At 40.2% G+C, this 27,998-nt stretch overlaps 2 protein-coding genes across 2 annotated transcripts in view; both read left to right on the top strand.

The window, feature by feature from the left end:
- The first annotated feature begins 819 nt into the window (after positions 1 to 819).
- znf148 (zinc finger protein 148) lies at positions 820 to 14,723 on the top strand. The gene is made up of 7 exons (XM_088352658.1): positions 820 to 893; positions 5,545 to 5,886; positions 9,339 to 9,461; positions 9,560 to 9,683; positions 9,757 to 9,840; positions 9,917 to 10,035; positions 11,875 to 14,723. The coding sequence occupies exons 2-7, from the start codon at positions 5,566 to 5,568 to the stop codon at positions 13,456 to 13,458; spliced, it is 2,355 nt and encodes a 784-aa protein (XP_088208784.1). The 5' UTR covers positions 820 to 893; positions 5,545 to 5,565; the 3' UTR covers positions 13,459 to 14,723.
- Positions 14,724 to 19,585: 4,862 nt separating this feature from the next.
- slc12a8 (solute carrier family 12 member 8) overlaps positions 19,586 to 27,998 on the top strand; it is a 39,669-nt gene continuing 31,256 nt past the window's right edge. The window contains exons 1-5 of the mRNA XM_088352785.1: positions 19,586 to 19,702; positions 19,793 to 19,879; positions 21,805 to 21,918; positions 24,592 to 24,726; positions 27,581 to 27,772. Coding sequence (XP_088208911.1) covers positions 21,811 to 21,918; positions 24,592 to 24,726; positions 27,581 to 27,772 — 435 coding nt within the window. The 5' untranslated portion in view covers positions 19,586 to 19,702; positions 19,793 to 19,879; positions 21,805 to 21,810. The remainder of the gene's footprint in view (positions 19,703 to 19,792; positions 19,880 to 21,804; positions 21,919 to 24,591; positions 24,727 to 27,580; positions 27,773 to 27,998) is intronic.

The following is a 27,998-nucleotide window of genomic DNA, read 5'->3' as shown; positions in this document are numbered from 1 at the left end:
CCAGTCTGATGCAGGGATTATAATTTAGGTGTCTCTTGCCTCCCGTCTGGATTTCTGTAGTGTATCACTCTCTGGTCTCCCGAAGTCCGAAATCAAGAGCCTGCAGCTGGTACAAAATACTGCACCGAGGCTTTTAACCAAGACAAGAAAGTTTGATCACATTACCCTGATTTTAGCTAACCTGTATTTAGCTTAAGAAGTGATTTTAAGGTTCTCCTAGTATTATACAAAATCATGCATGGACTTGCTCCCTCATATCTAACAGATTAAATTTCCCCCTATGTTCCGGTCCGGAGCCTTTGCTCTGAAAATGCTCGTCCACTGGTAATCCCAAGAGCCAAAAAGAGATCCGCAAGTTTGCAAGTGTTCTCCATTCGGGCCTCGGTGCCGTGGATGCTCTTCCCCCTGAGATTCGAACTGCAACCTCAGTGGAAATGTTTAAATCTAAGTTTAAAACACACTTCTCATCTATAGCATATGAATAACCTATAGTTCATGTTGATAATATCTGTTTATTCTATTGCAGCCTGGTCCTCCTTCTCAAGGTTTATTCATTTTCCTCATGTTGAGATGTTTGCGTTTTTCCCTGCCCTCATGTAGGCTTTAGATCAGGGGATGGTGTTATAATAGTCCGTAGTTTGCAATAATATGTGGTCTGTGCAGCCCTTTCAGACTCCTTGTGATTAATGGCTATAAACAAAAACTTGACTTAACTTAAATATTATCACATTGTTGAGTGCACTAACACGTTTTTACCACCGGATGGCGACAAATCCCAATTTTCAGGTACCCGTGGGTGAAACGTGAGCTAGTTGATCATTCTGCTCACCGAGTACACAGTAGTCTCGCAAGGCAATCATGACAGATACGCGGGTTTAAAACGAGAATCGCAGGTAAGAACAGAAATGTCATTATCATTTCATATGACGCCAGAGACGTCCGGTGTCGTTTGCGTTAGGTAGTAATGGAGGTTAACTAACTGATTAACTGTTTATGGGGCCTATTGAGCGAGGTGAGCTAGGGAACGTAAGGTGCTTCTAGCTCTCCAATGGAGAGCTCCCTTTGACAGATGTGCACGAGGTTATCTTCTTGATCTGGTGTTATAAATACGCGGATTTTAGTGGTTTATTGTTGCTTGTGTGACGCAGAGTGGTTATAAGCACCGTTGACATTAAACCAACTAACATGCTAACAGCTAGTCAAGATCCTTAAGCAGGCCCGGCTATTAGCGTCAACATTGACTAGCTTTTTCCGGGTGGAGATTTCAAAATAAAATATTGGTGGTGTGAGTTCCTTAGCAGGAAAGTGAGGTTTTGTTTTATTTTTTCTATTTATTGTATATTTATAGATATGATCAATGTCATGTTGAATTTGGCCATTCCAAATGATTAATTTTACTCCAAACTGAATCAAAATATTTCCTTAAATCTGGAATTCATACTCCGTGTTTCCGTCGCGTTTTCTACGTTTTGACTACGGGGTTAAGCATAGCAAGTTAGCCTACTAGCGAAGCACTTCCTTTCCTAACCTACATAACAAAACAAACACAAGATCACATGCAAGAATTATACTATTAATAAATCGCCGCCGTCTTTGCATCTAACTTTTTGTCAACTTCTTTTTTCCTGCTTCCAAATTACCAGTAAAATTATCATGAGCTAACTGATAAAAATTGGCCGCGTCTGGTTTTAGAAAAGTCAAAACAAGAGGAATGTTTAAATTACTAAGTGCCTTACCAGTTTTTTTGTCGTCAGCAATTCTGGAATATGTAATTACGAGCTTGTGTGGGCATATTTTACCATGTTTGCACAAACCGTGAACTCTTCTGCTGTAAATTGCTTTTTTTCCTTAAAGCACTTTGCAAAAAAAAAAAAAGACAACTAAATGATCATTGCTAGTATAAATTGATATGGCCATTTAATCTGGAAAGAAGCATAACATTCGATATTTGACCTCTATTCTCTATTTGCAACTGTTGTGGTATGAGTATATGCCTTTCCCTTTTTTAATGATGATACATTTGAATTTGAGATACAGTCAACCCTCGTTTATTGCGGGGTTAACCTGGGATAAGCAAATTCCGTGAAGTAGAAACCTTATTTTTACAATTATCATACAATTAGATATTCTGTTATACACGAAAACATAAGAAGCATTTTACAGACCTAAACATTTGATTTACAATTAAAAGTAATGTTGTATACAGTCATCCTAAGCGGGAGACAGTTTAGCCAATCAGAATGCAGAATTCATAAAGTAGTGTAACTGTGTTTTAGCAAGGGATTACTGCACATTAAACCAAAAATAAGAGACTTTTGTTTGCAATCTAAAATGCTGTATAGAACATTGACTGTACAATATTAAAATAAAACCCCCTCCTTTTTTCCACCCAACAACCCAGAGCATCTAATACACAGACAGACACACACACACACACACACACACACACACACACACACACACACACACACACACACACACACACACACACACACACACACACACACACACACACACACACAATGGTTTAAGCTGATGTGGGTGGTGAGAGTCTTCAAGGCCTTCTTGCTGGCCCCAAATATATCTGAATCTGATGTTAATTATACTTTGTCCGTCCATCAATACTCCAAATTGTCAGCTTCCTTTCATTGCTTCTCCCTTGTTGCGCAGCTTTCCAGATTTGCGCCTTCATATTCAAGTGTTTCACCAACCACATTTTCGCACATTCGTTGTTGCTAGGCTCAGAAATCAACCCGGTCGCCTTCAGGATGAGATTTGCAGGCTCTGGCCCATACGATGAGTCTTGGAGGGAGTAGTTGGTGTAGCTATCAGATTTCAAATTGGCATCTGAACGGAAGCTAGCAGGCACTGAGCACTGTCACCGGTTTCACAAACTTGATGGCTTCGTGGCCACTGCACAGTGATCTACCAAAGTCTTAGCCCCAACAGCCTTTAAGCAAGAAAAAATATGGTTGTGTTGATTTTAATTGTGAAAGGTTGGACAACTCCAAAGCACGCATTGCACAAGCATAAAAAAAGTTTTCTCGTCACTTTGTTTATACAGTGTTTCACCATCAGACTGTTGAAAAGCAAAAACATGTCTGCACGATGTCACCAGTCACTGAAATATGTCATGCCACATATATCAATCTCAGAAACATCACAATCGGTCTGAAACAAGATACCTGAAAACCATAAATCTGTCATAGTTCACCAAAGACAGCGTCTTGCAGCCACCAAACTCGATTTAAGTATGCAACCATGGCGTCCTTACACCCGCGAGAGTCTCGTGAACCCAACCGTGTAAAATATTCACTCCACAACACACACAATAATGCCGACAGATAAGAAAAATCTGCCTAAAAGCATCTCTGCATCGATGGAGGATCCTTGTTGCTAGCTCTCATTCAGTCCCATAATTACGTTTACTATTAAACGGACTAGTAAAATTATTTTCTGTAGGCCGTTAGCCTGTGAACCTTTGATTGACATCCTTTTCAGCCAATTGCATGTTTTTTTTAATGGTCAATAGCCTGCATGAGCCTACACGGGCCTATATAGATTAAAAGGACAATGCCTCCTTTACCTCCAAATAAATTTAGCCTTTAGTGACCAATTCAAATGATATCGATATGTCAATGACATTCTAAATAAATCAATATGAAAATCAGACTCTGACACAAGTGTCCGTAACGCCCCTAGTAATTAATTTGAATGCACAAATTTTACGCTGAAGCTTGCACAATAGTGATAGATGCGTGAAGAGAAGTCAAACGTTAACAACTCTTTAACAATATCTAAAAAATGGCCAAAGTAAAATACACAGGGTTGTCTGTGTTCCCGCGGATTCTTAAAAATAAGGCCTTGAATGGCATTAAAATGTCTAGAATCCAATTATCAAATTATCTTAAAAATGTAAACAAATTAATAAGATTTATATTTGTTTAGAGAATAATGATTTAGTAATGTTAACAATTGTCTCTATGTATAATTCACCGATTTACCTTGGGGTGACTCCAATAATAATAATAATAATAATAATAATTTCCTTGTATTGTCATTCTGTGTAACAATGTACACAGAACGAAATGTCGATTGCACCTGACCCGTTGTAGCGAGCCGATGCAGCCGCAGCCAACAGAGGGCGCCGCCGACCACTTTTTAAGTCTTAGGAATGACTCGGCCGGGGCGCGAACCCGAACCTCCCAGTCTCAAAGCGGGCGCCTTACCATCTAGGCTACTGAGCTGGTACAGAACTATCAAAACGGTGATGTGGTTTCAGTCGGGCCTTCCAGAGAGGACACATGTCTTAAATCTATCCATAATACACATAGCAATTTCGGACAGAGACGTTTACTTTGGACCATGGGAAAGTGTGAATTTAATGAGAAGTGACTGTCCGATCAACGTTTTTCCGCTACGGCTAAAAGCTGTGCCAGGTAATGTGTACGAGGCACCATACAGTGTGCGCCAGATGTAATCATGTTTTTTTTTTTTTATTTCCTTTGTTTCAATTGTATTTTTATGTCAATTTGGTCTTAAATTTGACTTCAAAAGACATTAAAAAGCCCTAAAAGATCTTGAATTCAGCTTGCTTAAGGCTGTAGAAAACCCTGGTTGTAAACTGGTTATCTCCAAATGGCCACTTTTGGAACGCCTAAACCTGCCCTTCGAATAATCTGTTAAATACAATGTTTAGTTTTTAAAATTGTTATCAAATTGTACAAGGGAATAAGTAAGGCTTCAAACTATTTTCCCAACTTTTTTTTTTTCATCAAAAATCCCATGCTACACTCATCTGCATGCATTTAATTGAAAAAAAACAAAAAAACAGGCAAGACAAGTTTTAATGTGTGTCCTAACTCAGATTACTCAACGTTAGTAGCTCTTATTATTTCAGTTTGGGACAAAACTTCAGAGTCTTAAATTTCAAAAGAGAGCAAAACTGTCCATATTTTCAAAATGGTTCAAGAACAGCATTCAATTTACTTTGGGTATGTCTTAGATTGGGATTTTTAGATAATTTTACAGGAATGTAAAGTGGTTAAGAGAGTTTTAGCCTAGCCGTAGCAGTAGGCCGGACCTGCAGGACCTGCAGTCTCGCTATAGCTTTCTTTCCCAATGCCGCCTTAGTCTCTTCACCAAGCTGTTTTTTTGTGCTCTTCTGAATGAGAGTCCGACTTAGATTCATTTTCAATGTAACAAGCAACTGAAAGGTAGCTGTTGCTGTGATTCTCAGTTTGTTTTGCTGGCCACACTGACTTGAGTGCCTGCCTCTGGTTTGACCTGCAGCATACACAGCCTATCGCAGTCGTGTACACAGTCACACCCACCTGAAACACACACACACACACGATCTGCCCCATGATAGCTGTGTGATCTCTGCTGACCCCAATTAATGACACGTTGATATCAATGACAATAAAGACAATTCAAGAGATGCAAGCAGTGAACCAGCGATAACCGAAGCTCCAAGTAGCGAGGGGTCTTTGTATATCATTTTTTGCAATTCTCTATAATCTCATGTCTCCTGCTTTCACAGAGTCTGTAGCCACTCTATGTAAGATGAACGCCGAGGACAAGTTAGAGGGCATGCTGTATAAGTGCAACAGTGGCGGGATGGACGGCGGAGAGAGAGTGGGGCTGGTGATGGCGCTCGGGGAACGATCTCTGGCTGATCAGCCCTTGTTGGCGGCGGACGATGAGGACGAGGACGAAGACGAGAACTTGACGGTCAGCTCGCTGGTGACACACGATCTGGTGCCTCCCGAGCAGCTGATGATGCAGGAGATGTCCAAGAACAGTGTAAGAGCTGATGAAGACGGAGGAGGTGAAGTGGGGGTGCACTTTCCACTCAAGCTCACCCATAAGGTGCCCTGCTTGCCGGTGAGATTTAATTGTCATTCGTTATACAGCACTGGTAGAAAAGGTGTTTATCCGTAGACAGTAGACCCCCGCCCCCGGGATAAGACATGTACTGTGGGGATCGCAAAGTGAAATTGCTGTATAGCGGGGGATAGAAACCATTGTAATTGGTTAATGGGTTCCAACCCCCAACAGCCGAGATAAAAACATTAAACTAAGAAAATAGTATCAAATACGTATGGTTATCAGCGTGAGAAAAAAATTAATTTACCGTATTTTCCGCACTATAAGGCGCACCGGGTTATAGGGCGCACCCCCCAAAAATAGCTTTTGGTCCTATATTTTCCATACATAAGGCGCACCGGATTATAAGGTGCTACAATGGGAACGTCGACAAAACAGTCAGATAGTTCAGTCAAACTTATTACCCCCTTAACATTCCGAAAGCTTTCAAAGAAGCAAATACGTGTCTCAGACATGTACTGAAACAGTGTCAGTACGATGTCACCAATCACTCAAAAGCATCGTTCCAAATATCATTCGGAAGGTTAAAGTCTTGGGATTCAAGAAATGCCAAACATTTCTTAGTTTCCATTTTATTTTTTGCTGGCAACTGTGTGGACCGCAAAGTAAGAATTTTATTGTCCAGGGAAACGGGGTTCTTTACTGTGCATATGACAATAAACACTTTGAATTGAATTTAGTTTAAAAATAGACTCATCACAGAAACATCAAGATCGTTCTAAAACAAGATACCGGGAAAATATAAAGCCGCATAGCTCACCTAAGTTCTCTTGCAGCCTACACGTTCAATAATGATACGTAACCATGGTCTTCTTACAACCGTGAATGTAGTAAATCCAGTAGAGTAAAATATTTACAAATACAGAATAGTAAAAAATGTTTTCTCTATGCCGTAGTGCAACCCAACCTGTGATTCACATTCATCTTTTTCGGCCAATTGCAGGCTTTGTTTCGCCCCTTTAGCCTATGCAAGCCTGTAAATGATAAAAAAGATCCGCCCCCTTTACCTCCAAATAACTTTAGCAAATAGTGACTGATTCAAATGATGATTGACTAGATGATGATTGGTTAGGAAATGAAAACGCCGGTGTATATAAATCCCAGCATACACCGCGGACGACCTCGCCTTCCGGGGAAAATCTAGTCGGCGGCTGCTTGCCTTAGTTGCAAGACTTTGCGACTTAATGTTGATCCATATATAAGGCGCACTGTATTATAAGGCGCATGGTCAGCTTTTGAAAAAATAAAGGCTTTTAGGTGCGCCTTATAGTGCGGAAAATACGGTACCTTTGGTGTGACTTGACTTGAGCTGACCTAGTGGACTTCCAGATGCAAAGGACAACAGCGGATTAAAAACCTGATTTTAGATGCTCTTTGGAGATGTCCTCGTTTTAATCGCCTCCTTATTTTTAAAAATGGTCCCAATCGTTGCCTAACAAGGGTAGAGATTCATGTGTCCTCTTTATATTTCTTGATAATGGCAAGCTTTATTTCCATCATGTATTTCTTCCTCCCCTTATCATAACTACAAGCCTTGGACCCAGAGTACATACATTACTGTATTTTGTGTATGGAGTCTTTATGAAGCGCAGAAGATTTTCAACTCAATGAAGGGAAAGGCATTGTGGGAGGTAGTTCAGTTAATAGCATATTAGTATTTTTATGACTCCGTGACGCCAACAAATGGCAGACGACCATTTAATGTGACAAAGACCAATAACGCCACAAGGTTTTTTTCATGTTTTTCACGCTAAATAATATCTTGTTACCCTTGTATAGTGGATAAAAGGCTTAAATTGGGGCCCAATTTTTTTTGTTCTGCGCCGTAAAGTGAAAAAACTGCAAGACTAAGGCACCATATCCCTGGGGTCTACTGTATTGAAACGTCCTTTTGGTTCCTCTATCAAAAAGCGGAGTCATCCCCAAAATATTGTTAAAATTTTGTCGATTTTGGTCATGTGATGTTGACAATTTGAGTTGCGACTGCTCAGAACCATAGTGCCAAACAACCAATAGAATTCTTATTTGAGTCCAAATTATTGCACTGGCGAATTTGATGATTAATTTATGCTCCCAAAAAACTACATTATATATCATCAATTATTTTATGGCGAACAATACCTTGAGAAAAGATTTTAAGTTCGATTTTACTACTGAAAAACATTTTGGGAGAGTCCTTTAAATTAGTATTTCACCTCCGCACAACGCGGGAAATAAACATAATCAAATGTAAAACAAAAGTTTGTCCTCAAAGACAAATTTCTATGTTTATACACGTTTATTTTATTTAACTACAGAGGCAGTTGACAATAGATGGGACATTTTTCAAAGACCCACGTCTATTGGTTTGGAATGCAAACATTAGGGTTAGTTTGTGTTATAGAATTCCAACTGAAAACGAGCAGTCGTATAGGGGCACTTGAAATATTCGCAGGCATTCGTCGTGAATGTTATCTTATCAGTTAAGTTTACAGTCAATGCTGGTCTACCTACCAGTCGAGGATTCTGTTTTCTTTTTGAGACATTAGTAGTTCACTTCAGTTATCATTCTTAAATGTTTTTGTCTCGTTAAGTATAGTATAATTAGTTTTTTTTAACATCACAATGTCTGGAAAAAGTAACAGTAGTCCATAACTTTGTGAAAGTGGAATCGAAAAACAGCACCGGTATAACATTTTCCTCATGACACCTTTGTTTGAGTAACCCAATAAGGACACAATGATCAAAAGAGTTCAGGTTTTGCCCACAGAAAACATGGTAAGCCTGGTGGCCAGGGATAGAACAGACTGGGAGACGGAGATCACACGGTTGTTGAATATTATGATTTATGGAATGTGTGGTAGACCGCCAGGTATATGAAACTCTGGGGAAAACCCTGGCGTTAGTTATTGCTGGTTAATATGTTCATATGTTAAGTTCACATCAGATATTTGACTTTTGTGATAGGTACTCTGTTATTGCGTAATAAAGGACAGAAACATACATGAATGGCTGAACTGATTCTTCTTGGCCACAATTTTAGTTTATCATTTTGTAAAAATCTGTCTTAACACATCATCCGAATTTAGAAATTTGCTAAAGTTGAGTAGATTTCTAAAAGGAACGATGGTCTGTACTTGTATATCACTAATATGCACCGTTAATATTTTCTCCAGTTTTAATGTGGTCCTGTCAGTCTTTTCCAATCTAAAACTGTGCTTTTTTTGTCCCCATTTGATTCTGTGTAATACATTTTATAAGTGAAGTCAGGAAAATGCGCTGTGTTTAAGGAAACCTACATATTAACATAATTAACTGCAGCATCTGAAGTAGCTTTAATAATCACATCTACCAGTTATTCTCCAAAGGATTGATGAGAACATGCTTGCTTGCCTTTACTTTTTGGGTTTGTTTTTTTAAGTCACATGTTTGTTAAATTTCCTTGTCTCTTGTTGTTCCTCCTGTTGCAGCTGAGCATCAAGCAAGAATTAAAACTCACTGAGCAGCCGCTCCAGATGAAGGACAAAAAAGCAGTCAAGGACCTGAACGTCTGTCCCAAGAAGAAGAAAAGAAAACAGCGCTCACCAGCTAAGGTAAGCATGTGGCAGGAATGCAACAGCTGTCTGTTAATGCGGTGGAATGTTTTAATCCCTTGATCGCAACAACTTGATGGTTTGCATTGGTGTTTTAGATTTTAAGCATCAACGAGGACGGTTCGTTCGGCGTCCAAAGCCCCAAGTGCCATGTTTGCATTCACTGCAATGCAGCGTTCCGAACCAACTACCATTTACAGAGGCATGTCTTTATTCACACAGGTATACCTTAAAAAAGAAGGATGTCGTTATGTGTAATATGAACTCTTGCCTGATATGTTTCCTCGCATTCCAGGTGAGAAACCATTTCAGTGCAGCCAATGTGACATGCGCTTCATTCAGAAATACCTTCTCCAGAGACATGAGAAAATCCACACCGGTGAGTGTTCTTTGACGTTTTGGGGCATCAATAGGCCAGGGAGAATTTTATCTTCTGAGTGTATTTCTATGCTCAGGTGAGAAGCCTTTCCGCTGCGACGAATGCGGCATGAAGTTCATCCAGAAGTACCACATGGAGAGACACAAACGCACACACAGCGGAGAGAAGCCGTACCAATGCGACTACTGTCATCAGGTTCAGTTTGTGGCTCCTTTTTTTGGGGGTGATGTGATGTACAATGAGAATTTGGGATGGAAAGGGATCAGTTGTTATTTCTTGCTTCTGATGTGTTTCGCAACATTTGTAAAAGATAGTCCAGTAGATCCAAGGATAGTCAAGTCAAGTCATGTTTATTTGTATCGCCCTTCATCACAAGGAGTCTCAAAGATCTGCACAGACTATTGTAAACTATGGACTATTATTACACCATCCTCTGATCTAAAACCTACATGAGGGCATGGAAAAACTCAAAAACCTGAACATGAGGAATAAGAAGAAACCTGAAAATGAGAAATAAGAAGAAACCTTGCGAAGGGACCGCCCATTAGGTAATCCCCCTTCCCGGATGACCAGGCTGCAATGGATGTTGCAACAACAAATAATACACAGATATTGTCAACATGAAGTATAGGTCATTCATAATCTATAGAATAGAAGTCTGTTTTAAGCCTAGATTTAAACAGTTCCACTGAGGTTGCAGATCGAATCTCAGGGGTAAGAGCATTCCACAACATCGGGCTTAAAAGGAGAACGCTGTGGAACCTGCGGTTCTCGTCTTGGCTCTTGGGGTCAATAGTAGACCAGCATTAAAGTCTTTTTGGTAGTTAGGCAGATTTTTGGGAGTTAAGTAGATATTTGGGAGTTAAGCAGAAAAAATGTGGTTAGTTAAAAAAATATTACATATGTAATATATTATGAATGTAAAAATAAATAATTACCTGAAGAATTATTTTAGTGGACAATTTTTAGCGGGAACTTGGTTTTCTACAAAAATGAACAAAATGGTGCTCCAAATAGAATAGAATAGAATATGCCTTTATTGTCATTGTTACAACATGGGATATATTGTGACAACGAAATTGGACGACTCCAGTTCTACATTTTACAGTGAGGATAAAGGAACAAAGAAGATGTTTTAACTGTCTTTGTTGTAAATAGGCTTTGTTTCCTCCGGAGGGGGGGTGTGTATGAGGGGGGTGAGGGCCAAACAGAGATGGGGGATCCAACTGGATGTTTGATTTTACTGTACACACGGTCCAGTGTTTTATTCCCTAATTGCTCAGTCCACGTAATGAATGGATTTGGGAAGTTCAGTCCATAAACATGCCCGATTAAAGTCGCCGGCGACGATAAAAGCTCCGTTGGGGTGTGCAAGCTGCTGTTTATTGATAGCAGCGGGCAGGAGATTTAGCGCTATGCTAACGTTAGCATCTGGTGGAACATAACAGCAAGCACAATGACCACAGTTAGCTCTCTCTGTAGATAGAAGGGTCTACACGATACTGCTAGAAACTCTATATCGAGTGAGCGGTGTGTGTCAATGATTCGGCTGTTATTGTAGCGCATAGTCTCCAACCCGATTTTACCGGAGTCTCCGTCTCGTTCGTGCCGGTGAAGCGTGCGTCCTGCTAGTTGTAATGCGGCGTCGTACTTCGTGATGACAAAAATACTCCAATTCCGGACGCTGTTGGTGGCGATCCGCAGCTCAAATTCACTCAAATGAGCCAAACTATCTGATTTTAACAATAGCATATGGTATTGCAATTTTTTCTTACAATTATTTGTGTTTATCTTGTTTTGCTCCAAAAACAAAACATAATAAGGTAAAAAAAAAAGAAAAATTGAACTTAAAACGATTATCAACTGGGAAAAAAATCCCCCTCCCCTCCGACAGTACATGTATTAGGTTCATAACAATAATTTAGGAGCCTCCTCTGAATACTGAAAGTCATGTTTCAAAATAAACTTTATTATTATTTTAGTCATCATTTTAATATTTGCTGAGAAATCTTTTTTTTTGTTTTTAATCTGCAGTACTTCTCCAGAACTGACCGCGTTCTAAAGCACCGAAGAATGTGCCATGAGAACCGAGAGAGAAAAAGCAACAAGGCCGCCAGCAAAAGTGGAGCTCTCCACGAAGTGGACGCCTTAAGCCCCTTCCTCACCAAAGAGTGCGCACTGCCCAAGAAAAAGCGACAGAAGTTTACCGACAAGTCCGACAGCTCCTGCTCGTCCGCCTCCGGCCAAGCGGAGGAGCTCACCGCTGCCGTAAAAGAACCCGAAGTAAAAGAGGAAGCCAGGCTGCATAAAAGTGAAAACCTTCCCCTTTTTGCAATATCCTCCAAAGTCAAACATGAGTACGTCATTGGCGAGTATTCAGTGGAACTTCCAGACGAAACCGTCAACCAACACCGAGTCGATGACTCTCCCCCCGAGGAGGCCGCCGCCACTAAACTAGTCCTAAAGAAGGTCTCCAAAAGAAGGTTTAAACAATCCGGGGAACAAGCTCCTTGCTTGGCCACTCTGTCCTCTTTTGAGGAAAACCACAAAGTCACACATTATACATTTGAAATTGTGGACAAGCAGAGCCTTTTGGACGAGGTGAGCAACACCGAACCGCCTGAAGCTCCGAGTAAGCCGAGCAGCACCAACTACGAAGACGCCGTGCAGTTCCTCAAGAAGAAACGTTATCTTCACGCGGCTGCTAACAGCAGTCGTGATTTTGGCGTCTCCTCTCTCCCTGCCGTCACGCAGACGACAGTGTCAGCAATCGATGAGACCGTCCCAGCTACAATCCTGGAACCTCAGCCTGTCAACACAGAAATCAAGGCTCTCCATGAGAGGAACGTGTTGCCTGATGAGGTACTACAGACCCTGCTGGAGCACTACTCGAACAAATCCAACGGACAGTCGGAGATCTCCTTCAGTGTAGCCGACGCGGAGGTCACATCGAGCATATCTATCAATTCCTCGGATGTCTCGGACGGTGGTTCTGCGGAGAGTCTCGGTGCCCCTTGTGGTCAGACTCAGCCTTCGGTGGAGAAATCCAGTCTCTTGCAAGAGTATTCCAAGTTCCTCCAGCAAGCGTTGGAGAGAACGAGTCAGAATGACAGCTACCTGACCAGCCAAAGCCTCAGCCTGGTCACGGAAAACCCAACCTTAGCCGGGCAGCCGCTTTTCTCCACTGAAAAACAGTTCCCTTCCCCTAGCAGGTTCAAATCAGGAACTAGCTCCCCTTTGAGGTCCACAATCGATAAGCCCCACTTTGGACTCCTGGTCGGAGACTCCCAGCACTCATTTTCATTTTCAGGAGACGAAACGACTCCCCCGTCGACGGTTTCCCCCTCCGACGAGGACTTCCTGGAACAAGAGTCCCCCGCCAAAAAGTCAGACGCCTCGCAGGCGATACTACAGAACTTTCAAATCAGCACCTTAGAACCAAATTTCAAGTCTCACTTCCTGGCCTCGAGGTCCGGTTCTTCGTCACAATACGCGAGTGCCAACGGTCTTCGAGGGCACAGCGCAGACTTTTCTGAGTTTCCTTTAGTCCGAGTCACTGAGACCAGATCCCAGTTGAACTCCTCGCCGGACGTTTCGTCGAGTGAAACGTTCGGTTGAAGATCGGGGCGACGTAATCGTTTTTGCAGCACTTTATCCCATTTCACCTGCTTTTGCCAAAGCACATCTCATTGCATTTGAAAACATTTCTTTAGGAATTCTTTTTACACTTTGTTGTGGTAGAGCTCTTATCATCGTAGATATGAAAAAAAGGATATTCCCCTACTAAAAACGTGCATTTGGAGATTAGGTGATTAATGCTCAACTCATTCACTGCCAGTCTACTTAAATAGATAAGAGGTTTGACGTCTATAGCCCTCAATGGCACTGGATGTTATAGAAAAGAAAAAAAAGAATATGCCATATTGGTATACATATTTATGTTTTTATCACTTTTGCTTGCACACACTTAAAACAGCCTTGGTTTTTTGCTACCTCCCCTAGTTGATCATTGATAGAACGCTGACGATAAAACCTTTTTTTAATCCAGCTGTATAACTAACTGCTCGCTGTTTTTTTCCTGATATGCTATAAAGCGAGGGTTTTCAAACTATGGCCTGGGCGCCATACACATCCAACATTACTATATATGAGTGGCCTATGACATATGCAGTGATACCTGGGTACTCTGCTATAATCCGTTCGGGATTGGTGTCCAAACACCAAATTGTTTGAGTACTGAAACATTTTTTCCCGTACAAAGTCGTGGTATTATTTTTTATACGGTCCTACACATTCAATAATATCAATAAAACGTGTGCCTAAACAACTGTAAATATACAAAATATGACTAAAACGAGTTCCTAAACAACACATTATTTTTACATCTGTAGCTTAAAAAGGTTGAAGACAAAAATATCAAACAATTTTAAAGCATTTACTGTACCTGTGAGTAGCGGTTCTTTGGCCGGCTCTCAGGCAGGGTTCTCGTATTTCGCATCATTTACTCAATTCAATCGTTGTTCTCACTGTTTCCTCTTTTTTTATCCATTATCAATTTTGTAGGGAACCATTATTATTTGCAAAAAAAGGCAATAAAACGCAAGATTTTCTCTACATGCGATGTTGGACTGACGATAACTCCCGAAATTATGCTAACTGAGCGGGCATTAAAAGCTAAAATGGCCACTCATCTCATTCAGGTTTGTTGGGGTTCCGATTTTTCATTTGAATACCTGCGTAAATATTACTCTAAATTTATATTGTAGTATTGATTTGTTCGAATACGGAGTTAGAGTACTATGGTATCACTGTATTGGTTGGATCCCTTAACCACTAGTGTAGTAGGGGCACCATATCTTGTGGTTTGTCTTTGGCAAGTACAGCCTGGTTGATTTACAATACCCAAATTACCCACAAACTACTAAATTGAAATTTAGTAAATAAATAGCTTATCCAATTTTCTTCAGTGTGGACCTCAGAGGGAAACTTATGGACACATCTGCTGTAAATGTTCATGTTGACACTAGGCTTAGCCTCACACGTACATGGGAAATATCTGATGGGATTAAAGGATGAGGGGTCCAATCTGGATTTTTATCCCCCCCCAACTCATAGATTAGCTTGTATGTGAAAACGCACAAAATTCCCATCTGGCATACACTTATTGTGAAGTCCCACAAGAATTTGATGCCATGCATTTGCCCAGACTTTGTGGAATGTGTAGTGAAATTACTTAAAAGAATTGTGCTTACCTTTTTGCACAATTTGCACATTTTTCACTACGAAGGGAACGTTGTACGTTCTATCACCATGTCAGAAATCCTGTAATCAAGATGACATTTTTTGTGTACTATTATGAAATCAATTTGTTTTGTTTGGGGAACAACCATGTGATGGAAACCCCAAATTCCAAAGGGACACTGTGTAATATTTGACCACTCGATGTTACTGAATTGTGCAACTGGAAACGAGCGCTACAAAGCAACAGGAAGAAGGCAAACTACGGAGGCTCAAAATGATCAGTTTTTATTCTCTTTGCCCAGTCTTTTGCTAGGGTTTTGGCTTTTGTGGGTACGCATATCAGCAAGATGGCAGACAATCATTTCAGGCCTCGCGAGTGATAGGAATTCCGGGTTTTTAGAGAACCGTCTCTTTCGGCTTTGCTTACTCCCAAACTGGGATACCAATTATTATGTCCGTACATCCATTTTCTGCGCCGCTTATCCTAACTAGGGTCCCAGCCATCTTCGGGCAGTAGACAAGGGACACCCTAAACTGGTTGCCGGCCAGTGGCAGGGTTGAATTATTATGTAACATGCACAAAACAACTTTTAAATCTTAAAAATCGATTATACTCATGCATTATAATATAATTTATTTCACAGTGAATGTTTAACTAATATATAACTAATAACTTGTTTCAGTTATTTACAGTTTGCAACTTTCAGTCAAGCAACAAGAAATCCCTGAAAACATTCACTTCCGTCTTCCTTGTTGTCTCTGTTTTAAATGTTTTCTTTCCGTTGTCACGAAATTTCTTGGGACCCGCTGTTATGGGCAAAAAAAGGAAATAAAACAAATAATATCGCAGTGAAATTAAATGTGGTCCCTCTCGAACACAATTGAGATGGCACTGATTGACTGGACAGGCAGAAGAGTTTTCGCAGGGCATTATTGCAATTACTTTTAATTAGTAACTGATGCTCACATTTTTCCGAGTATCATAGTAGCAAATCATAGTAGTCTTCAACCCATTGAAAACTGATGGGTGACACACTTTGAGGTCGTGATCCAAAAGTGGAATCTGAATTTCTCGATCTACAAGTATTCAAAAAAACGCTTGTCTAAATGATAGTTCATGTAATTTTTCTGATTTAAATCAATATTGATTTTTTTTACCTTGAGGAGGTGCTAAATAAATAACACGTCCCTTAAAGGTTAGAGTTCACAATTCACGGATCCCTTAACCACCAGGGTAGTAGGGGCACCACTTCCTGTGGTGTGTCTTGGGCATGTACAGCTTTGAGGCACCCAGGCCCGTAGGAGTTTGCTCCCTCACATGAAACAGATCAATGATTAGCATACAAATAATGCATGGCAAGGCTAAACACCTCACATTATAAGCCGTAGCTAATGGTTAAGAAGATAAATTAACTAATGTTGAAGATTTAAGTAGGTGAAATGTAAAAAAAAATCAAATGGAGCTTTGTTTAAAATGAAATGCTTGACTATTTGGAATCATTGGCGAGTAGGTAACTAAGTGATGCTTAAAGGGATAGTGTGTATTTAGCGCCTACTTGTGAAAAAAAAAAACTCAATAAAAACTATTGATTCTTATAAAAAGCAAAAATGAGGAACTATCCCAATAACGTGCATTTTTAAGATATCAGTGTGTCTAGAAGTTTGCATTTATTTCAGATAACACAAGCCTCACCAAGCCATCTTGCTTCTACGGGTACCCATCTATCTATCTTTCTATCTACTTTGGTCATATCCCTCAAGAGGGGTGACCGACAGCAAGACAAACACATATACAAAAACAAAGAAAAGGAAAAAAGTGGCAAAAAACACAAAGAATTGACCATGGCCAACCCAAATGCCCAAACACCCAAACAAGTTGAGCACCTCATCACCCAAGTCGGTCATGCTTTTGTCCATCCGGATGAAACGGGACACAAGAAAGCGGCCGTGTCACTCGGGTCAGGGTGACCCAACACACTTCTCCTCAACAGCAGGGCCCGGCAGCTTTCACTGGTTTACCCCTGCCGCATCATACAGGTGCCCTGCCCATTCCTTAGAAACGCGTACCCCAAAACCTAAAAAATGCTGAGCAAACAAATGGAAAAAAGCGCGTTTTGGTCACTGAGTCTTTAGCTAATATTCTTGTGGTTTTTAGCACGCATTTTCAGTTGCATCTCGCAGTTCAAATAATACACACTGTCCCCTTAAATGAAATGGTTGACTATCCTTTTTTGAATCAATGCTGAGTGGGTTGCAAAGATGCTTAAGGTGCTATTGTGTTGAACACAGACTTTATTTGCCATCATGTTAGTTCCATTGACAATCAGGGACTGACAGCACCAATAAGAAATGTATTTTTTTCTTTAACATTCCCTTTTATACATTGTAAATACATTGTATTTTTTTTCAGTTCTGACGAGTACCCTTATAGATTTCTGTTGCAACGTTTCCTAGACAATAATCCTGATGAGATTTGTATATAATTTAATCAGTGATATCAAAAGAGGTTTTTTTCCCTGTACAGTTCGTTGATGGTAAAACGAGGTGGATTTAAATTGTGATTGAATGCAGTGGTTTGGACATCTTGATGGCTTTTACCATCCACTTCTCACTAAGATTTGCTCGCCATTTTGTGGTCGTAAACAGCCTTTTGGAAAGTCACTTTCGAAGCACAATGGAGACGAATCATGATTTTACTCGTTAAAAGAAAATCAAATTCAATTGTTTTCGGACAATTTTAAATCCTTTCAAGCAAATAAGACATGCAACTGTTAAGAGTTGCATGACCTAAAAGAGCAGCACTATGTGTTTTCCCTTTTGGCCATAAGTGTCCTTGTATAAGCTAGTGAAAACTACCAGTTCTGTATGAAATATCTGTCTTTTTAAACTAAAAAATATATGAATACTATTTTTGAACCATGTACATTTAGGGCACTGATATGTATGGTATATCGTATGCACTCTACTCTCAGTTGTCTTTGTAAAATACGGTTTGCATCTTATTTTAATGTGAATCTTGGGAGTCTGATGTGAACGCGGCATCTCATAGCTAATTCGAGAAGCCGCGAATAAAACATGACTATTTGCATGGTCACAAAATCGTTGGATCGAGTGAACTCGTTTGAAGAACGGCGTGAAGCTTTAATCGGAGCTGATTATTTTCGGTCAAATAACCTTCCCCGTACGGATAGTTTTGCAATATACGCTGATTTGTAAACAATCTGATTAATACGTTTGTTCTCTTGATTGTTGTGTCATGTCCATATGAATAAAATGTTTATTAAAAAAAATCAATTGCAATTCTGTTTTATTTCTAGAGGAAAACATGCAAGGAGGGCAGCACGGCCTGCGGTCTCTGTCATAAAATTATATGTGGCCACTTAGTAATGTTGACTGCTGTAATAAGGCAGAAACAAAAAAAATACTGTATGTAAAATCACAATTTCACCACATGAGGGTAGTAGCCCTTTGTCGACGTTTCCCTTGTTTTTTTTTGTGACAATTTTAGCCCACCCCATTTTTGACATGGAGACTGTAAATAAAAAAGGAAAGTTGACTGTGAGGGCCGCTGCTTCCAGGACAAGTGGGAATTGGAGTATTTTTTCTCCAAAATGGTTAGCGCGTGTGCGGCACAGTTCTAAGCTCTTGGGAAACTCCTGTGTGGGTTCAAATCCAGCTGCCGGACTTACTGTGCGTAGTTTGTATGTTCTCCCCGTGTTTGCGTGGGTTTCATCCGGGCACTCCGGTTTCCTCCCTCATTCCAAAGACATGCATTTCAGGTGGATTGGCCGGTCCGAATTGTCCCTAAGTGTGAATGAGCGAGCGAGTTGTCTGTCCCTGTGTGCCCTGCGATTGGCTGGCAACCAGTTCAGGGTGTCCCCTGCCCGATGATTGCTGGGATGGGCTCCAGCACCCCCGCGACCCTACTGAGGATAAGTGGTGCTGCAGATGATATATATATATATTTGTATATATATATAAAAGAGGGGCAGCACGGTAGCAGTGGTTAGCGCGTGTGTGGCACAATTTTGAAGTCATGTGATCAAACCTTCCTGTGTGAAGTTTGCATGTTCTCCCCATGCTTGCGTAGGTTTCCCCCGGGCACTCCGGTTTTCTCCCACAATCTAAAAACTTGCAATTCAGGTTAATTGGCCAGTCCACATTATCCCTAGGTGTGAAAGAGTGGGTGAGTTGTCTTTCTCTGTGTGCCCTGGGACTGTCTGGCAACTGGTTCGGGGTGTTCCCTTCCCACTGCCCGAAAATAGCTGGGATGGGCTCCAGCACCCCCGCGACCCTACTGAGGATAAGCGGTGCAGATAATGGAAGGGAATGGAATATGCAAGGACCCTGCAACATTTGTTACGTCCTTTCAGCTGTGATCATTGGCAAAGCTGAGCTAGTCCATTTATTGCCAAAACCAACATAAGGTCATTGTGCAAAGCAGCAACACCCAGCAAACAAAGTCGGCAGCATTCGGTCCAGCTTCACACCTGCTGCAGTTTTCCTACTGCTCACGTCGCCAATATTTTTTCCTCACCTATATTGCACGCTTGGACCGTGGAAATGTTTAGATTTTCAAGTGATTTTATTCATAGCATGGGCTAGGTATGACATTTTGAAGGTAGGTTTTGAAGGGATACAACCATGTTCTCTCTCATGTGTATTGTAGAGCTGATTGTGTACAAATATTTCTTTATTTCTTTTATTGAAGGTGGTTTCCGAAAATTCCAAATATTGTACAGCCGACATCATCCTCTGGTTGAAATCATCGTTGCAGCTCCTCCTGTTGCGCGTGCAAGTATGTGAAATTCTTAGCCGCGCTCATGTAAACGTCCTTTTCATTGTTTGGGGTGTTTAGGATGGTATTTGGATTGTAGTTGAAACAGTCCTTTTTTACTTTAACCATTTTCATCGTTGAATAAGAGAAAAGCGCCAGCATGCGTGTGAAATCACTCCCCCCAACCCCCTGCCTTCTTTTCCTACTATGTAATGCGCTCCGTGGCATATATTTCCATACCTGTCAACCTTTGCCGTACAAAGTATGTTTATTATGCATTTTAAGACGTGTATGACGTACAAGAAAATCTGTATGGGAAAACTCAAATTTGTCAATTATGGGTACCATCCGGTATACACTGACTATCACGAAATGGCAAATCAATAAAGTCAAAGGAGTTCGCCGCGGAAGCCTCCATCTCGGTATTGTTTTTTTCGTTGCAAACGAAGCGAGCGGTTTGATTCTACTGTGCGCATGCGTCTGCCACGTGGGGATTTCCCATCATGCATCTCATTATCTCTCATTAGCTGCATCGCTTATCCTCAGTAGGGTCCCGGGGGTGATGGAGCCCATCCCAGCAATCATCGGGCAGTGGGCAGGGGACAGCCTGAACTGGGTGCAAGCCAATCACAGGGCACACAGGGACAGACAACTCACTCGTTCATGCACACCTAGGGGCAATTTGGACCGGCCAATTAACTTGAAATGCACGTCTTAAGAATGTGGGAGGAAACTGGAGTGCCCGGAGGAAACCCACGCAAGCACGGGGAGAACATACAAACTCCACACAGGAAGTCCGGTAGCTGGATTTGAACCCACACAGGAGGTTCCCAAGACCTTAGTACTGTGCCGCACACGCGCCAACCAATGCGCCGCCGTGCTGCCCCATCATGCATCATTCCCCAAAAAAAATATATATATATGGTGTAAGATTATTTTGTATTTTGTACGGGAAAATACGACAGTTTGTACGGGCATGGAGCCGTGGAAGTTGACAGGTATATATTTCATACCAAAAAAACGATACCGAGATAGAGGCTTCCGCGGCAAACTCGTTTACTTGATTGATTTGCCGTATCGTGATAGTCGGTGTATACCGGATGGTACCCATAATTGAAAAATTTGCGTTTTTCCCTACAGATTTTCTCGTACGTCGTACACATCTTAAAATGCATAATAAACCTACTTTGTACGACAAAACCGTATGTATATTTCTATATACATGTATTTATATATAAATATTTATATATATGATTTTTTTAAGACCTTGCTTCAATAAAAAGAATCTGTGACGTTTTGATTTTATTTCTTTTTTTTTTTTTCATATATTTTGCCTCAAATTAAGGGACGTGAGTAGTCCTTACCACAACATGATGTACCCAACACTGGATACTCATTCCGCGGAGCACAAACAATTATGTACACACAAGGTTCTGGTAGTCATTGTTAAAGAAAATTAAACATATCCTTTTTTTAAAAAAATGTTTTAAATAAAATTATTTACTATTATTATTATTTTTTATAAGTCCTTGCTTCAATAAAAATAATCTGTGACGGGTTTTTTTCTGTTAATTTCATTTCTATTTTGCCGCAGGTTAAGAGACATAAGTGGATTGTATATTACTGACGGGACACAACATGATGTATCGTCAAAATGTCAATTTTAATTCATCATTTTATTAAAAGACGTAGAAACAGAGCTAAATCGAGTAGCTTTTGATATATAAAGACATGGTAATTTTTGTAACAGGAACCTGAACTTGAGTGATTTTGTTACTTTCACCAAAAGTAAGAGGACGTGATTGACAACTTTCATCTATGTCAGCAACACAGATGAAAAACTACCTTTGATAACAGTAATTCCATTTGATGACCGGGCTTTTGCACAAGTTTGAGTCTATACCCATGCCTTTATGTACCTCTGATGTTCTGACGGTCACTTTCAGGCTACAATGGAGTCCTTAGCTGCAGGTCAATGGACAATGCAAGGCTGCAGTAAGGAAAAAGATAACCCAATTCCAAACCATCATGAGCAGGATCTGTTCCACGAGGATTCACCGGTGAGAGCAGACTCGTCTGATTTTATTCTATTTATATTTGGACACGAAAAAGTCAAGTCAAGTCAGGTCATTTTTATTTGTACAGCCCTTAATCACAAAGAGTCTCAAAGGGCTGCACAGGTTATTGCACAGACTATTATTACAGACTATTTTTACACCATCCCCTGATCTGAAACCAACATGAGGGCAAGGAAAAACTCAAAAACCTCAACATGAGAAAAGTGAAGAAACCTTGAGAAGGGGCCGCACATGAAGTAGTCTTCCTTTCAGGATGACCAGGCTGCAATGGACGTTGCAATAACAAATAATACACAGATATTGTCAACAAAAAATATAGGTTATTCATATGCAATAGAGTAGAAGCGTGTTTTAAGCTTAGATTTAAACATTTCCACTGATGTTGCAGATCGGATCTCAGGGGGTAGAGCATTCCACAGCACCGATGCCCGGATGAAGAACACTCTTGAACCTGCGGAACTCTTCAAGTTATTGCAAATATTCAAATGCTGGAAAAAAAATGTAAATTTTAAGCTAATAACTGAAGAGTTTCTGAGAAAATGAGTGAAAACCTTTGTGAATATTTCAGCAGCTAACTCTCGTAGAGATTTCTAAGGGTCACCTGACTTTAAGTGGCCGCCATATTGGATTACAAGCAGGTTTGGGTAGGGTTACTTTAACTTGATTACTTTCAATTACTTTTGGATTACTCCAATACCAAATATGCTAATAAAAGACAAAAGAAACTAAATATGAATAAAATTACTAAATTTTGTGCAGGCTTGGGGAGTAACGGAATACATGAAACGGCAAAAATGATGTTGGCAAGCTGTTTGGATTTATTTAGATTTTGTTTCTGTCGCATTTTATGTTAGTTTTGCCGGAGAGCAAAGAGATCAAAGCCAGGAGAGAAAGCTTACCACGTGTTGTGAGTCCTAATTTTATTCATATTTAGTTTCTTTTGTCTTTTATTAGCATATTTGGTATTGGAGTAATCCAAAAGTAATTGAAAGTATTCAAGTTAACGTAACCCTACCCAACCCTAATTACAAGTGACAATGAAAGAAGATACAAGTAATACTGTAAAGATCAGTGTACTTTACAAGTTTAGATGGAGTTTCTAGATGATTAAAAACATAAGTCCCCATTTTATAAAACTTTGTAAATGTCAGGCAGTAACACAAGATAAAGTTGAGGGTAATAATAACATAGACCGGTATTTTATGAAAAATGACAAGTTGTCATCAGATCCTGGCTTTTTACCTGAAGCTTCATATCCTAACAGCATCCATATATATTCATCCATTATCTGCACCGTTTATCCTCACTAGGGTTACGGGGGTGCTGGAGCCCATCTCAGCTATCTTCGGGCAGTGGGCAGGGGACACCCTGAACTGTTTAAGAGCTAGTCACCGGGCACACGGAGACAGACAACCCACTCCCTTATTCACACCTAGGGACAATTTGGACCAGCCAATCAACCTGACATGCATGTTTTTAGAATTTGGGAGGAAACTGGAGTGCCCGAAGGAAACCCACGTAAGCACGGGGAGAACATGCAAACTCAAAACGTGGAATCCGCGGTAGCTGGATTTTATTCCATGACCTCATAACTGTGTCACGGACGCGCTAGCCACTCATCCGCCATGCCACCAACCCGACGTTGACTATTACCACTAGTCCCAGACTAAATGATGATCATTGATCTCGGTTAATGTTACTTCTCTCAACCAGTCACTAACAAACTGGTTATATGCTTCAAGGGAGATGCGATCCATAGCTGGGTTAGAGGCAGTATATGAAGTAGTTTACGATGTTGGGGTATGAAATTTGCAGGTAAGACGCCGGGATCGAATGGCAACTTGCCATTTTTCATGAAATACAAGTCTATTTTGTCAATTACTCTCAACTTCATTCGTGACTAGTCTTCAAAACCCTGACTACAATTGTAAAGATCACTGACTGTTTTGTATTTGCATCTTCTTCCATAGCTGTTTGTAATCCAATATGGCGGCCGCTTCAAAAGTTCCGTGATACTCAGAAGCCTCTATAGGCAGAGGCTTTTTAAACAGCTCACTGTTCGTTCATTGTACGACCTGGTTTTGTTACCGCCATATTTCAATTCAAACAGGAATCAAAACAAACATTCAAAGTTTTATCACAAAAGAGAGAGAGAGAGAGTGTTCTCGTAAATCAATATTTGCTCTCGTTTTATGAAAGGACATCACCCTTTGCGCAAATACATTTTGCAATGACGTGACGTTTCTTTATCTTTTGCTTGAAGACAAAATGAAAGACTTGGTTTAAAATACTTCTAAAATCACATCCATTATCTGCACCGCTTATCCTCAGTAGGGTCGCGGGGGTGCTGGAGCAGCTGTCTTTGGGCAGTGGGCAGGGGACACCCTGAACTGGTTGCCTGCCAGTCGCAGGGCACACAGGGACAGACAACTCACTTGCTCTTTCACACCTAGGGACAATTTGAACCGGCCAATTAACCTGACATGCATGTTTGCACAGGGAGAACATGCAAACTCCACACAGGAGGTTCAATCTCATGACCTCAGAACTGCGCCGCCGTGCTGCCCTCTAATCACATGATGTATCGAAAAATTATTTTTAAAAAATATAAATGATACTACGGTTCCAATATTTATTTGTCTTATGTATTTGCAGTCCAGTCAGCCATGGTGGAGGATAAAACTCTTTGTGTGGGAGCCGGTTCTTTTCGGAACCTGGGATGGCGTCTTCACTACGTGCATGATTAACATCTTCGGTGTTGTCCTCTTTCTGCGTACTGGATACTTAGTGGTGAGTACATGAAATAGTATTTTGTGATATATTTTTCATAAGTAAGGTGCATGGAATCAAAATTACAGTAACGGCTAAGATTGCATTCCAAATAAATACATTTCAATTGATATGATTTATTTCATGGAATATAAATTAATTTAATGACATCTAAAATTCATTTTAGCAACGATCAACATGTTAACCACAATGGAGCACTTGAAGAACACTATGTTTCTCAAAGGCAGAACAGTTGAAGTATACAGTATTTTTGGTTTGAACAATTTTAACTTTTAACAGCAAAATAAATAATGTGAGGTTTGAACAATTGTTCTCAACACTTTTAACAGCAATTAAACATATTCACAATTTCGTTATATCTAACAATATGACGTTTGAACATTTTTTTTGACATTTTTAACAGCAATTAAATACATACACAAGTTCATTATATCATATTCTAACAATATTTTTAGTTTTTTTAGTTTGAACAATTTTTATTGACACTATTAACAGCAAATAAACAATGTGAGGTTTTAACAATTTTTTCCGACATTTTTAACAGCAATTAAACACACAATTTCATTATATCATATCCCAACAATATGAGTTTTTATCGACACTTTTAACAGCAATTAAATACATTAACAATGATTTGACACTTCAAACAAAAGTACGCAATTTTGTGCAAAACGTTACCATACACAAAAATGTTCATTCAAGTAATCACACTACGTTTCATACAAAGCAACAACAAAAGAAGATTTGCAATGAGCGTTTGAATTTTACAAAAGGATGTTTGAAAACAGGGCAGCACGGCGGCGCAGTGGTTAGCGTATGTGCGGCACAGTTCAAGTTATGGGAACCTCCTGCGTGGGTTCAAATCCAGCTCCAGACTTTCTGTGCGGAGTTTGTATGTTTTCCCCGTGCTTGCGTGGGTTTCCTCCGGGCACTCCGGTTTCCTCCCACATTCCAAAAACATGCATTTCAGGTGAATTGGCCGGTCCAAATTGTCCCTAGGTGTGAATGAGCGAGTGAGTTCTCTGTCCCTGTGTGCCCTGCGATTGGCTGGCAACCAGTTCAGGGTGTCCCCTGCCCACTGCCCGATGATTGCTGGGATGGGCTCCAGCACCCCCGCGACCCTACTGAGGATAAGCAGCTGATGAGATGAGATGAGATGAGATATTTGAAAACAGTCGTACGTTTTTTTGTGAAAAATTCGATTTGGCCAGACTTCACCTACAACTAGCTTCAGTGGCACCCAAGTGTATTGAGTTTGAGACTACTGATGTACACTATGTTGCAATAAATGACAATAGAGATCATTCTATATTATTTTATTTTATTTTGTCCTATTTGATTCTATAGGCTCATATGCCCTTTTCATTCAAATTCTTTCAAATTCAAGCACTTTTTAAGGACTTTCAAAGCCAATTTTTCAGTTTCTACCATTAAATGAAGATATCTAGTGTGAATGATGTGTTTTGCAGAGCCACAAATATACAGTATCTGCGATGTGTTGTATATGTGTGCATTTATCAAGTCACACAACTTTTAGATCTTGAGTAAATCATGAATATATTTATTTTTTTGTGTAAAAATGAAGGCAATATGTAGCTTACATTTTCAGTTGCAGGAAGTTCTTCCTATTACAATTTACATCTTGGAAACGCTACGTTGTTTTTTTGCATGGCCGATAATTAATGTCCATAATTGATAAGTAAACCTTGCACTAATACACATGTTGCATGCACCTGTCCTCTTGGGCGTGGCCCATAGAGGGCGATGGCGCTTCATATGACAATGCCATACAAACTAATGCCAGCTGTTGTTCTCAATGTACACAAGAAAATCTATCCAGCGCAATGTTCCCTCTAAATTGCGTGTGTGAGTTTTTAGAGTTTTTCGAGAACCGGCTTCTTCGGCTCGGCTCACTAAAAGGAACCGGCTCTTTTGGGTCCTAAATGGCTCTTCAGGTTGTTTTTGCTTCTTTCATCCATATATGACCAAATGTTATGTACAATTATGCACAAAATGACTTAGAGGAAGGGGGAAAAGAACAAAAAAGAAAATAATACCAAATTGAAAAAGTAGTGAAAATCTGAGAAAAAAAGAAACAAAAGGAAGAGAAAAAAGAAGGAACATTTCAGAAAAAAAGCCAGAAAAAAAGAAAAGAAAGAAACAAAGGGAAAAAAGAGTAAATAGAGAACAAAAAGAAAAAAGTAACGGCTTGGAAAAAATAAACACAATGAGACTTTTTTTTTAAATGGATAAAAAAAAAATAGAAAAAACAGGGAAAAAGAAGAAAAAGTTTGTGTTGCATTCAAATAATTTCCAATTATACCAATCTTGTTGCCAACATTGTACTTCCACTAAAAAATGTAATTAAATACAGTTGTGTATCGTGCAACCGACTAAATAAGCCCCCCAAAATGTTAGTATTATGCGACAAAAGATACCAGGAAAAAAAAGAAATGGAAAACTTGTGGAAGAATTGTTGTAAAAACAAATGATGTTTGTAGGCCGTACAATCTTTGCAATAGTACATGAGTCAATTCATTCAAAAGAGAAAAATAATTTTGCATTGCCGGAAACTCAGCAAAATGTAACGTGATGTCAAGTTTGGACATGTTTGATAATGACTTAGTTGCCACACTTGGGATAACTGTTGCTCACTGTTGTTTCAAGCGTTGCTCAACGACTTTGTGTGAACGCTCAGACCCGTGGAAAATTAGAGGGAACATTGTTTACAAGCACTTCACCCAAAATTCAAGCACATTTTTAATCTTGGAAAACACAAAATCAAAATTAAAGCATTTTCAAGGATTTCAAGCACCCATACAAACCCTGTCTAATGTCATCCCACCTGATTTAGGGTAACACGGGTGTGCTGCTGGGGATGCTCCTGGTCTCCACAGTGGTCTTGTTTGCTTTAGTGACGGTCATGTCTGGAATTGGAGTATGTGAGCACTGCGGTGTGGGAAGCGGAGGTGTGTACTCCATGATCTCTACAGTCTTAGGTGGCAGAGTGGGGGGATCCGTCGGCCTCCTCTACGTCTTTGGACAGGTAAATGTCAAATTGGATCATGCACACACTTTTTCCCTCCTGCCAGGGGGCAGGAACGTATGGCTTCAAGAGTAGATCTGGCTTGGAGATGAAATTAGGGTCCATGTTAACTTTCTTTGTATTGTTCCAATTTGAGTAGATGCAAAGCCAGATCATAATAATCAGGCTAAGTCGCAACTACAGTTTACATTCTTCCTGTTACACCAACAAACCCCATTTTGGCTTT

The sequence above is a fragment of the Urocampus carinirostris genome, chromosome 14, assembly GCF_059441175.1.
Source record: "Urocampus carinirostris isolate Australia breed hairy pipefish chromosome 14, RoL_Ucar_1.0, whole genome shotgun sequence".
Taxonomy (NCBI): Eukaryota; Metazoa; Chordata; class Actinopteri; order Syngnathiformes; family Syngnathidae; genus Urocampus; species Urocampus carinirostris.
The sequence above is the reverse complement of the archived record's forward strand: the minus strand, read 5'-3'. Positions and strand labels throughout refer to the sequence as shown.

Excerpts from the sequence above, each read along its gene's own strand:
- znf148 (XM_088352658.1), top strand. The coding sequence starts at position 5,566 with ATGAACGCCGAGGACAAGTTAGAGGGCATGCTGTATAAGTGCAACAGT. Across the intron at positions 9,841-9,916 it reads ACATGAGAAAATCCACACCG|GTGAGAAGCCTTTCCGCTGC; the intron begins GTGAGTGTTCTT and ends TTCTATGCTCAG. Across the intron at positions 10,036-11,874 it reads AATGCGACTACTGTCATCAG|TACTTCTCCAGAACTGACCG; the intron begins GTTCAGTTTGTG and ends TTTAATCTGCAG.